The sequence below is a fragment of the Primulina tabacum genome, chromosome 4, assembly GCF_025594145.1.
Source record: "Primulina tabacum isolate GXHZ01 chromosome 4, ASM2559414v2, whole genome shotgun sequence".
NCBI classification, from domain to species: Eukaryota; Viridiplantae; Streptophyta; class Magnoliopsida; order Lamiales; family Gesneriaceae; genus Primulina; species Primulina tabacum.
The window spans coordinates 48,124,838-48,138,208 of NC_134553.1; the positions used below are offsets into that span (position 1 = coordinate 48,124,838).

Here is a 13,371-nt window from a genome sequence, read left to right on the forward strand (position 1 = left end):
AATACAAGACTCGTGAGTATGATAACCAAAATAATTAAAAATAACCTTGAGAAAGCCATCTTCTTTTTTCTTCGAAAATTTGATGAAGAATAATTGTTTAGAGAAGAATAGAAAATTGGAGTGATTGAATGTGTTTGTGAGATCATATTTATAGGGCAAAAACTAGCCGTTTTGTTACCGTTTATGACCGTTGGTGTACAAAAAAATAAATGTATATATTTGTATAATTTTATGGTAATAATATGATGTATCTAATATTAGTCATGTTTAAATAATTATGTATATCATATCACATTATTATAATGATGTGTCATAAGTTATTTTGTTTAAAAACCTTATAGGCTTTTATACTTGTCGTATCCCTTACCGGGAGTGTGGGATGTCGTCTTAACATTCTCCCAGGATTTATAACAAGTTTTTGAAAAATTTATAACATTATATTATATATTAAATATATACACAATAAATAAACAGTAAAATAAATATTATTACTTTTGTTAGCTTTTTCTTCTGTTTTGGAGCTTGGAAAAATATGGAGGACCTTTAGAGCTTTGTGCTGATAACGTGATGAAAAAGTAAAAATTTATGGTAAAAAGTAAAATCTCAAACTCTCAAAATTTATCAAACTACACACTTTATAAAATTTTTCTCTCTACTCACTTGTGAATTTCATCACAAATTGTGAGGCTATTTATAGAATTTCTTTACAAATAATCCAAAAATAAATTCATCATTACCTACATCATCAACACTAATTTTCAATATTTACAACTCTTATTTTCAACATTCAAATATTCAACATTCAAATATTCAACACACATGTTTTAAATATTAATTTTCAACGTATTGAATTTTTTTGTTGTACTAAAATCCAAAACTATATACTAAAAAAATAGTAATAAATCCAACAGTACAAAGTGATAAAAAGCCATAATACCCGCTTTACTTTCCTGTTTCTTCATTCACAGGAGCCAACAAAAAGCTTGATTACACAGTACAACCTCAATCATTCCAAGAAAATCCCATCGAGCGAGTGAAGAAAATCAGTTAAGCAATGGGATTTTCGATTCCCATTCTTGTACTCGCCATCTCTCTTCACCTCATTGCCTTTGTGTTCGCTGTCGGTGCCGAACGACGCCGCAGCACGGTGATTATCTGCCTTTCCAAGCTGTCTCGTGCTCTATTGGGTTTTTTTATTCATTTCTTTTCGCGGCAAGTGTGAATTTTTCTCTTCGTTTTTTATTTTCTGGGTGTTTCAATTTTGTGCAGGCCCGGGTGCTGCCGGATAAGTACGATGAAGAGAGCTACTGTGTGTACGGGACCGATGCGTCGACGGTGTACGGATTGACGGCGTTTGGGCTGCTTTTGATCAGTCAGTCTTTGGTTAACGGCGTCACCAAGTGCCTGTGCTTTGGGAGAGGGATGATGGGTGGGAGGTCTACTACCTGTACTGTTTTCTTCTTCGTTCTCTCATGGTAATGGTGACCTTACTACTGTTTTTCTCCTTGTTAAGTTCGGTCGCTTCCATTTCCTCTGATACTTGTAGCTGCTGATAATTTAGAGCTAGCTGACCTTGATATTTATTGGTGATTGATGGGTAAGATAATATTGCACATATCTCAACTCGAAATCGAGTGAAAGTGATTTTATTGGATCTGGGAGCTATTCGGAAACTTTAATTATTTCATTAATACTTTGTAAATTCTTGGAAATTTTAATGAGCTCGGGAGCTCACTTGTGTCTTTATTTTACCAAGAAACAAAATTTATTAACGTTGAAAACAAATTAACACCAAATGTATGCCTAACTGACGAGATGGATAGGTTAAACAGAGATTGATTTTAAGGTAATATAGGTTGCCATCATATTAATTAAGAACTGAAATGTAATTTCTTTGCCATGTGTGTCCAGTCATGCCTAGAAAGCAACCCAAATGTTTGATATTCTTTCACAATTAATGCCTTATATTCCTTAAAAAATCTGTTTGTTTCTTCTTCAATTCCTAGGTACTTTGCTGGTTTCACTATCTTCCAATATTTTGTAGTTTTTTCTTCTTCTTTCACTTGTATAACACTTGTTACTTTTAAGGCCGAACCAGTAGAAACTCGAATTCCTTCAGAATCTTGTACAATATGGACATAGTGAATATTCAAGGTAGAGAAACCTGATCTCTAGTTCATATTGAGCTCTAGCCTGCTCTGTGTATTAACACTGAGGTTCGAATATGACAACATGACTTAGTCTTTGGTTTGGCTCATTTGTACCCCTAATGATAAGTTGTTTGAAGTTTATGATTAGAGGAATACTATATACTTTAAAGTTGAGTAGTGCGTCATTTATGTGTGGACATGAATTAAGGGTGGTTCGCACGGTTCTTGAGGAAAATTTTCTTATGTAAAAACCTAGGGAGACAGTGTACTTAGGTGCTTGAAGTGAACTAAAAGTTGTTGGTCTGCGTGTAGAAAAGTAGGTCTTTAAGTGAAAAAACATCAAATCCTGGTTGAAAATGGTGCCAGTATTTTCAACATTTGCCATGACATTTTCATGACGTACACCAATTTTTATCATTGAATTTTACCTCTCGAGAGTTTTATTCAAGCTTTGGTCTTTCATGCAAACAATTTGTGGTTTCTTTCATTGGTAACGCGTTAATGTGTCGTCAGCAACAGAGCTCCACCCTTAATGCACAATAACTCAGCTCTGACAGTTAATGATGATGTATTTTCTTAGCTCAACTGAATACTCTAATTTTGACGCCCATTGAAGTTTTGACCTTAGCCTTTCCCTTTCACATCTCGTAGAGTTCCTTCAACTGCTGTAAATTGAGTAATGAGTGGTACGTGCGACCACTGTCAATTAGCCTATTGACGTTGATCCCAATTCTGTGAGTACACAGAAACATGATGCTACAAAGAGTTGCATTTTCCAAGATTCTTATTCAGTTGAGCTCTTCTTCTGCAATTTTACTTGTGAGACCGTGTTCTTGGATTTGCACACATTTGTGATGGTGTATGTTTCTTGAAAATTCGACTTGTAGCATTTGGATTTCACCCGAAAATTATATTACCATTGCAAGTATGAAAATGTTAAACTACATACAAAACCGTGTTATGACAGTAGCATGAGAACTTTTTCAGTTATCTCTTTCATTCTACACTTCAACTTCATGTATAAAATGACATTGACCTGCTTTCATAAACAATTACTATCAGATACTCTAGTTCATTGGTTCGACGAGCTTCATCAACAGATCATAGAACAGAAAGAGGAGGGCCTTAAGACCGCATGCAAAAAATATATGGAATCAGGAGAATTTAACTCTTGATTGATTTTTAAGGAAGCAACTGTATAAAAGTAGGAGCCAGTTCTCCAGGGCAAAAGGAGGAACTATATTAAAAGTAAAAGCTTATTTACTGAGCACAAAGGGTACCTCACACAGATCTTTCGTCTATTATGGACGAGAATGGTCATACATTAAAATTTGGGTGGGTGCATTTCTCATAGACGAGGCACAACAAATTCAATATAAGAACTTCGATGTTTGGTACATAAAGCCTGTGTCAGGCCCTGGGTCCCAATGATGGGGTCTGTGTAAGTGAGATACTACATTCTACTAAACACTTCATATCCGATCTTGTTTTGCGATGATTTACCCAAATTGATAGAACAGTGCATCACACACCCTTATAAACCATTAATATTGGCCCAAGTGCGGTAGGATATCACATACTGGAACCAAAAGTAAGTTTGTATGTTATCCTTCTCTTTGATTCACTGCTTTTGAATAATCTTGATCTCTTTATCTATGTTGCACTTAATCGATGTGACAGAGTTGAATCTTTCATTCTAAACACGTGGTGATTGAAACAAACAGGGTGAGCTTTCTGGCGGCAGAGGCATGCCTGTTGGCTGGATCAGCTAGAAATGCTTACCACACTAAATACCGTGCAACCTTTCATGTTGAGCACTTGTCCTGTACCACTCTTAGGAAGGGTGTATTTGCTGCTGGTGCTTCTCTGATATTATTGTTGATGCTCGCTTCCACCTTGTATTACTGGGCTCATTCCAAAGCTGACACTGGTGGATGGGAAAAGCACCAAAACGAAGGACTCGGGATGACCTCTTCACATTTTGCGGAAAATCAGCATCAACAGAAGGCTAGTGATTTCGAAAAGGTCTGATTTGCGTAAGCAATTGAGTTCTTGGTTTCACAGTTGAAATTATAGATTTGTGTCATGTTGGGTGTGTACGACTGTAAAAAAAACGTAATATTAAGTTGTCCGGTGTCTATGTCTTGATATCAAACGAGTTCTTGCATAAAGCAAAGTTGGTGACAAGGTTATTGTAGCGAGTCTCTTTTTTCATGGTTTTCGTATATTTTTTTCGGCATGGAGGAATCCTTGGCATCGGATATGGTTAATCCAATTTCATATTTTTCTTGGAATGTCTTCAGCATGCTCAAGCTTAACTCGAATTTTTTTTTTGTCATCGAATTTTTTTTTGTCATCGATCATCGTGTATTCATGTTTTGGACCTTTAAATGATCCAATTGTCTAACTACAAGTAAGCCTAGAGATGGTCAGTACGGTATGGCGTATCGAAATTTCGTATATCGTATCGAAAATATCGGTATGTGAAAAATGATACTGTTATTTTATCGACTTTTCGGTATATCGAAAGTCAGCATACCAAAAATTCGGTATGATATCGGCAAAATATCGTCATACCGAAAATATATATAAAAAAATTCATTTTCTTGTAATTTCAAGACCAATGATTACCAATATTTAACAAATCTCTCAAAATAGTCAAAAAGACCAAGAAAGATGTATACAAAATAAATCCATAAAGACAATAAATATCAATCGCAACATATGTCTGGAGATCCAAGACATCAATAAACACCAATAAACTTCAACCGCAACATGTGTGATTTCTTCATCCACTATCTTTGCAACAATGTCCGAGGTCCTATGATTTCTGAAGCATGTCAGCTTTTCAACAAGTCGAGGCCCCAGCATCCAGTCCTCTAGCTAGCTGTAAGGTTAGGATATAGAGATAAGACTTCTCAACCATTTAAATTCTCAACTATGAGTGGAGTTGCTTCACTGAACTTTGATTTGGATTATTCCAAGATGATGAGTCCAAAAAGAAGTTAAATTTTTAATTTTGGTACGGTATCGATATATATCGTTTTATACAAAAAATATATATATATTATTTTGGTATTTCGGTATACACAGAAAATTTAAAATTTCATACTGTTACTATACCGAAAATTTCGGTATCAGTACCATACCATACCGAAATTTCGATAAATTCGATATTTTTCGATATGATAACTTCGATATACCGAAAATTCGATATTTTTTCCACCTCAAGTAAGCATAAAAAATTTCACTTGTTCGATCTTTTATTAAACTAAACTTTAGAGCATTGTCGTATGGATAAAATAGGTACCGTATTGTTCTAAACCCCATGGGGACGCGGCCTGCAATTTACACGTCAACTTATATCATTAACCATAAAATCAATGAGCACGTCCGCAACAGAAAAGTAAATGATGCGCGCAAGTTGTTTGACCAATATTCTCACTGGACAAATACCGTCTCATGGAACTCATTAATCAGTGGCTATATCCAAGTCCGTCGGGTCACAGAAGCAGCTCATTTGTTCGATGAAATGCCCCAAAGAGATATTGTCTCATGGAACACCATGCTTACTGGATTTCGTGATTCGAGAAATCCATGGAATGCATATCGCTATTTTCTCCAGATGATTAGACAACGTAATACCCCCAATGAGCTCACTCTCGCTGTACTTTTTAGCGCATTCTTGGGAACTGAATTTGACATTCTAATCCCTCAGTTACATTGTCTTGTAATCTGTTTCGGACTTAATCTTAATGTTTACCTTGGGTCTGCCTTGATGAGGGGATACATTGGTTTAGGCGACCTTGACGGTTTTGCTAGAGTGTTTGATGAGATTTTGCTGAAAGATGTGGCACCATGGAACGTATTAATTTTGGGTTATATGGAATTTGGAATGACAAATGCTGCTCGTTGCGCTTTTGACTCGATGCCCTCTAAAAATGCTTACTCTTGGAGTATTTTGATTAATGGGTATATGAAGAACAAACAATTTGATGAAGCGAAGGCAATGTTTGAGAGCCAGAGAGATAAGGATGTGGTCTCATGGACTACAATGGTGAGGGGGTGTGTCCAGTCCAAGAAGTTTTCAGACGCTCTGGATTTCTTCTATTTGATGATGAAATCAGGAGTTCGTCCCAATCATTTTACGTTTTCATGTACGCTCGATGCTTGTGCAGGTTGTTCTTCTCTTGTTTTGGGCAATCAAGTTCATGCATGTATCTTGAAGTTTGGTATTCCTCTTGATGTGGTTCTGTCTACCTCCCTTGTCGACATGTACGGGAAATGTGGGGATGTCCGTGCAGCATTTTGTGTATTTCGGTCGATGTCAATAAAAAATTTGGTGTCGTGGAATTCAATCATTGGAGGGTGTGCTAGGCATGGGCTTGCAGAGATGGCGTTGGTGGAGTTTGAGGAGATGTTGAAGAGTGGAGTGACGCCTGATGAAATTACATTTGTCAATGTCCTGTCAGCGTGTGTTCATGGAGGACTGGTTAAAGAAGGTGAAGAGCTTTTCAACTCCATGGGAGCAGTGTATGGCATGGAAGCAGAGATGGAACATTATGCGTGCATGGTGGACTTATATGGTAGGGCAGGTGAGTTAGAAAAGGCTGAGAAGTTGATAAAAGGGATGCCCTTTGAGCCCGATGTCATAGTTTGGGGCGCATTGCTTGGGGCCTGTGGCCTACATTCCTGTGCGGAGCTAGGTGAGGCTGCAGCGGACAGAATTTTTGAGCTGGAACAGGATCATCCTGCTGTGTATTCAATGCTGTCCAAGATACGCCAGGAAAATGGGATTTATGGTGGTGTCATTTCCGAAAAGAAGATCATGCAAAAATGGCGTGCTAGAAAACAGAAGGCTGGAAGTTGGATTTAATCTCTTTCCCATCTTATCATAGAAGGGATCGATTATGTTATGCTTCTCTTTGATTCACTGCTTTTGAATAATTTTGATCTCTTTATCTACGTTGCACTTAATCGATGTGACAGAGTTGAATCTTTCATTCTAAACACGTGGTGATTGAAACAAACATGGTGAGCTTTCTGGCGGCAGAGGCATGCCTGTTGGCTGGATCAGCTAGAAATGCTTACCGCACTAACTACTGTGCAACCTTTCATGTTGAGCACTTATCCTGTACCAATCTTAGGAAGGGTGTATTTGCTGCTGGTGCTTCTCTAATATTATTGTCGACGATCGCTTCCACCTTGTATCACTGGGCTTATCCCAAAGCTGACAATGTTGGATGGGAAAAGCACCAAAACGAAGGACTCGGGATGACCTCTTCACATTTTGCAGCAAATCAGCATCAACAGAAGGCTAGTGATTTCGAAAAGGTCTGATTTTGCGTAATTGGATTGCTGCTAAAAATTTTGGGAATGTTTTTGTATAATATGAACTCAAATTAAAATTTCACCCTTTCAGCTCAGCAATCGAGTTCTCGGTTTCACATTTGAAATTATAGATTTGTGTCATATTGGGTGTGTACGACTGTAACAAAACCTAATATTAAGTTTTTCATGGTTTTCATCTCTCTTTTTTTCGGCATTGCGGGATTCTTGGCATCAGATATGGTTAATCCAATTTCATATTCTTGGAATGTCTTCAGCAAGCTCGAGCTTAACTTTTTTTTTTGTCATCATTCCACTTTGAGCTCGATCCCGTATTGAATTGAATGCTACTCAGTATTGACTCATTTTTAGAACATCATGCCCGAATATGAGCTGGGAGTAGTTTGATAATTAAAATGTGTGTATATTTATCTTAATAAATTTTAAGACAATAAGAAAGTATAAATTGAGTTTGAGTTAATGATTTGTATCAAGAGCTTATCGATTGGATGCTATTTTGGCGGCACACCATGTATAATTGTTACTATATTTGTTTCTTCCATGTTAATCTTAGGGGAAACTTATTAAATTAAATAGAGGGAGAAAGTGATCTTAATATATTTGGGACGGCGAAAGATGAATTTCTGGAAAAATATAAAATTTCGGAGCTTTCTAACTTTAGGGGCACGATCGCCTCTTGTTCGTTCCGGCCCTGATTGCCCTCCCTGGAATATTATATGCTCAAGTAGAATATAAGCCTTCATGATACAATGGCAGCCTAACCTAGTCAAGGAATTTTTACTTCTTGATTTTGGTTCTGCCATGCCGAAAAGAATATGTTGTCAATGCTTTGCATGGAAAGTAAACACACACAAATTTCACTACTTCAACCTCATATTAAATCATCAAGTTATGACAGCAATTCTTTGTACTGATTGTGAAATTTACTAATACTTAATCATATATGTGTGTATATATATATTAGCAAGTGGGAAAAAGGGGCGTCACAGAAGCTGGCAACTTTCTTGGCACCAGGGGAATTAATGAACTTCTGAAGATTGGGATTGCTCATGTATTGACGCAGGCAAGGCTTCTGTTCTTTTCAACTTGGCGCAGCACGTCGTGCTCGGGTTACTGGATGATGTGATAACGGCTGGGCATGGTCTCAGCTGCAGCCATTTTCATGTCACGGCAGCACTTGCGAGCTCAACTTCCGCAAGAAACGTTGCAACAAGTATCGAGAGGCATATGCTAATTTTGAATTCATTTCTCTTTTATGTGTGTGTCGGAGGGCTTGTGTGGTTTTGCATCTCAATTTATAGAGGGAGCTAACATCGTTGTTAATTATACTGACAGGGCCGGTCAGATAATACTTAAATATCATATCAAAAAAAAATATGGGAATCCATTCTTAAATATGAATTTAATATGTATTTGTTCGATCCTACAATAATCATTTTTTGACACATGTAGTGATCCTACTCGAACACAAAATCTCAAGACTGAACTAAATCTTAATTTTCTGTAAGAAACATTATGGTTAATTTTAATTTTTTATTTCTCCAAAAAAATTAAAGGAAATCAAAAGGTGTCGTAGGAAAATATGTGCTTAAATACGATTTAATTAATCCCTCAGTTCTAAAACATTTACTAATATATTAAACATCAAGAAACTGTAAGTACTTTTCGAGTTCAACCGTAGGGTTAATGAGATCCTACCTATGTGGGCACTACCCTCACTTCAATTTCAATGGTTAAGATCTTGTCACACATACAATTTCAAAAAAAAAAAGTGGGTCCTATATATACATGGACAAATCTTGGCCATTCATCCTATCATGGGGACAATGCCCGTAGAATCTGGACGAGTAATTGGTCAAATGTCCAACTTAACTTTTTCGTTTGGATGGAAGCACTTCGGAGCTCAACTGCAACTATTATTAAGTAGATCTCTTGGAAGATGGTCTCACGAATCTTTATCTGTGAGACGAGTCAATCCTATTGATGTTCACAATAAAAAGAAATACTCTTAGAATAAAAAATAATATTTTTTATGGATGACCCAAAAAAATATCTGTCTCACAAAATATGATTCGTGAGACCGTCTCACACAAGTTTTTGTCATAAATCATTTCCCTAATCTCTTTGGCTTTTCCTATGAAAATAGAAAATAGAGATAGAAAGTATTAGATTATATCTGTTAATTAGAATATAGAAACTAAAAAATTTGTATTATATATTATTATTATTAATTTTCTGCAGTTGGAGACATACTACTGTGGAGAAACAAGAATTTATCAGCAGCAATACTAATGGGATGCACAGCTATATGGTTTCTATTTGAAGTGCTGGAATATAATTTTGTAACACTTTTATGTTAGATCTCCATGATTTTGATGATACTCGTCTTCATCTGGTCTTCTGGAGCTCGACTAGTTCACAAGTAATATACAAATAATTTCTTAATCATATAAGATTAATTTCACATGATCAAAAACCTACAATATGAATTATATTTCCATGTTTTTTTCCCAATATCATCTATAAAATCCAGGAATCCTCCGGAGCTACGAGTAATTACAATACCAGAATCCGCATTCCGATGGTCATACGCCAAAATCAACGCGACGATATTAAAACTGTACGATGTTTCGTCGGGGAAAGATTTGAAGACATTTTTAATAGTAGAATACTCCCTGGACCTAACGTAGTTTGAAAAATTATTAACTTTTAATTTTCATTTTCATCTGTATCATCTTACGTTTGACTCAGATTTTACGTTAATTAAAGTTAAAAATTGAGCAATGTAATCTTTAACTTTCAATTTATATATAGTGAAACAAAAACATGAATATTTGACTAATGCGATGGTTTGTCCTATCAGGCAATCACATTCCTATGGATACTGTCAGGAATCGGAAACTACTTCAGCTCCTTAAATCTTATATATACTGGTAATATGATTCAGTCGCAACCCGAAATATGTCGCTTAAACTGCTATTTGCTCGCGGAAATTAATTTTACCATATTTTCACCTCGTCTATTTTCATTATTTTTTTAAAATTTAAAGGATTTGTTTGCTTGGTAACGCTGCCGGCATTGTACGAAAGATACCAACATGAGGTGGATTATCGAGCAAGTAAGGGAAATAAGGATATGAAGAAATTGTACAAGAAATTTGATGCCAAAGTTCTAAACAAGATTCCAAGAGGACCTCTCAAAGAAAATAAGAGATTCTGAAGAGAGTGTCTGTGTATTGTGGGATTACAACACAATCTGATTAGGGTTAATTAATTACAACGGAAAACGAGTTTAAATTTTCTTTACAATGAGCCCAAAATATTTCTTCTATAATTTGAATACTAAAAATAGTATTTTATCTCATATCATAAAATCCGCCCACACATAATCAAAACCAATCATATACAAACATCTCAAATCCTCGGGACATGCCCCGGTATATAGATACATATATATATACTGGGAACAAAACATAAAACCTCAGCCCAAACTGTGACTCCCTCCAGAAGTACCCTCTCCGGCCTCCTGATATCCTGGAGTACCTGCCATTGTCCACACACAAAGACAACAACAGCCCCCCTTGGGGGTGAGCAAAGCTCCGTGTGGAACAACCATCATATATACCACAAGTATCTAAACAATGATATATGGTATGCAATGCATGTATGTCGTGGAGGTATCAGGTCAAATGCCCATCCACTGAGCACATGTCAGAATCAAACGAATCGCTATCAAATCAATGCTCGAGCTGGCACACCAGCCTCAATAAGGGATACTCGTATGATAGCGTCGACAAAGCGCCATCAAATCCCAAATCTCATATCCAATCATCGGGGCCACAATTGTCTATGCTTTACGGGTCATATAATACCAACATAGCAATTGTGTTTACAAACACGAGAATCCAATCAAATCATATCAGGATATCCAAGGATCATAGCTCAACGTGCATGTTATGTATCGATGTATGCATCAAACGATGTGTGTTAACAAAACATTTATTTTATACATCGATATATATCAATCTCAATGTCATGTATGCCACATCAATCAACAAATAAGGCATATAGACATGTATTCTCATTTCAGACATGTATTCTCATTTCAATCAATCCGACATATATCATATAATACAGATACCTGTCGTATGTTACCCGATCGCAACATACCTCAATTCTTCGTTTCCAATTGATGTAGCTTTAAATATCAGTATAATAAGCTATCTACATCAATAACATCATTCAAATTCATCAATATAAGTTTCAAATATCTTTTGAAACTTCAAAAATTCATATCAAATTCAAATCATAGCATAATTCAATTCCGACTTCAAAACTTGGTTTCTTGTCGGTTATTCTACCACATATATTTATCAGAATTAATAATAACTGACAAATAATTCTTCAATCTCAATTAAATGATTAAAATTCTCTAATTATAATAAATTGAGAATAATTCAAAATAACATCACTATAATCATCTCTTGCTCGTTAAAATCATACACTATTCAACAATCTTCAATTCTAGTATGATTTAACAATTTATCGGATTTATTCCAAAAATCGACGAATTTCAAACATCACCAAAAATATAAAATTTATACCTCAAATCGAAGATCTCGTGTCAATGATCCCAGAACTGAAGTCGGTTTGTTGATTGAATAAACCGATAAGTCGCACGATAAAAAAAAAATCGAAAATCTTCTTTTCTCTTTTTCTTCCTCTCATTTGTTCTTCACTGTCGAGAACTTTCAAAATTTATATCATTTTTTTTATTTTATATATATTTTATTATATGATATTAATAAAATAAAATAAAATAATATAATATAATATATATTATTTAACATCTTAACACCAGCATATCCCTTTGGACCAATCAAACGATCAAATTTTCTAAAACTCAAAACATGAAATTTCTATATTTTTGAGTTTTCTACGATATATCCAAATCTCAAATCATTTGGATCTCATATGACCAAGATATGTCATATTTTATTCTTAAAAATTAATTCATTATTTTTCAACTTATTTACCAAATGCCATCAAAATAAATTGAATATTTTTCGACTTATTTACAAAAATACTATCAATGCTATTTTATTTTCGGGATCTCACATGTATATAGATGGTTCAAAATTTATGTGTGTGTATAGATTGTTCAAACAAGGTAATATGGCAAAAACTTGTGTGAGACGGTTTCACGAGTCATATTTTGTGAGACGGATATCTTATGTGGGTCATCCATGAAAAAATATCACTTTTATGATAAAATTATTACTTTTATTGTGAATATTGATGGGGTTGACCCGTCTCACAGATAAAGATTCGTGAGACCGTCTCACAAGAAACCTACTCAGGTAATATTTGATTAATAATGTTGTTGGATTAATTTTTTTAGTCACTATTAGCTAAAAAATCATTATTTCAGCGTCATAAAATTGAAATTATTGTTCTAAATCTATGCTCTCTTCTTCTTCTAATCGTTATATATAATTATTACTTTTATTATTGTAAGCATCAACGTTTCAGTGAAGAAAAAAACAAATATTTCAAAAGGTTAATATAAAAAAATCGACATTTCCTATACATTAAATTTTCTTTAATTAATTCGATATAATTTTAGTCTTTTGACCCGAAAAAAGAAAAACATGATGAGAAATGGTCAACGGCACAAATTAGTGTTATTCATCCAACGATGAAATGGACATTATCAATTCCCAAGGAATATGGCCACCAAATTGGCTAATTTTGGGTGTTGGTTCATTAAATTTTCAAAAAATTTGATTTTGTTACACTAACTTAAATTTTTACTTATTCTGGTCCAATTACTAACGTGACATAATATATATAAAAATAATTTTCAATGTCAC

At 35.0% G+C, this 13,371-nt stretch overlaps 2 protein-coding genes, 1 long non-coding RNA gene and 1 pseudogene across 3 annotated transcripts; 3 read left to right on the forward strand and 1 right to left on the reverse strand.

Annotated features, from left to right (window-relative positions):
- Positions 1–940: 940 nt before the first annotated feature.
- On the forward strand, positions 941–4,347 carry LOC142543595 (uncharacterized). The gene is made up of 3 exons (XM_075650951.1): positions 941–1,147; positions 1,270–1,475; positions 3,875–4,347. Exons 1-3 carry the CDS (start codon positions 1,055–1,057, stop codon positions 4,179–4,181), a joined length of 606 nt encoding a protein of 201 aa, XP_075507066.1. The 5' UTR covers positions 941–1,054; the 3' UTR covers positions 4,182–4,347.
- On the reverse strand, positions 2,035–2,998 carry LOC142543596 (uncharacterized). The gene is made up of 2 exons (XR_012819800.1): positions 2,893–2,998; positions 2,035–2,861 (listed from the first exon to the last, which is right to left on the reverse strand). It is a non-coding gene; the product is annotated as an uncharacterized LOC142543596 (long non-coding RNA).
- Positions 4,348–5,418: 1,071 nt separating the features above from the next.
- Positions 5,419–7,690, forward strand: LOC142543598 (pentatricopeptide repeat-containing protein At2g21090-like). Its single transcript, XM_075650952.1, has one exon. The coding sequence runs from the start codon at positions 5,479–5,481 to the stop codon at positions 7,024–7,026; it is 1,548 nt and encodes a 515-aa protein (XP_075507067.1). The 5' UTR covers positions 5,419–5,478; the 3' UTR covers positions 7,027–7,690.
- On the forward strand, positions 7,182–10,718 carry LOC142542082 (reticulon-like protein B14; annotated as a pseudogene).
- Positions 10,719–13,371: the final 2,653 nt, after the last annotated feature.

What these genes read in the sequence shown, in the direction of transcription:
- LOC142543595 (XM_075650951.1), top strand. Translation starts at nt 1,055, where the DNA reads ATGGGATTTTCGATTCCCATTCTTGTACTCGCCATCTCTCTTCACCTC. An exon ending in CCGAACGACGCCGCAGCACG is followed by an intron (nt 1,148 to 1,269) that starts GTGATTATCTGC and finishes AATTTTGTGCAG; the next exon opens with GCCCGGGTGCTGCCGGATAA. An exon ending in TTCTTCTTCGTTCTCTCATG is followed by an intron (nt 1,476 to 3,874) that starts GTAATGGTGACC and finishes TGAAACAAACAG; the next exon opens with GGTGAGCTTTCTGGCGGCAG.
- LOC142543598 (XM_075650952.1), top strand. Translation starts at nt 5,479, where the DNA reads ATGGGGACGCGGCCTGCAATTTACACGTCAACTTATATCATTAACCAT.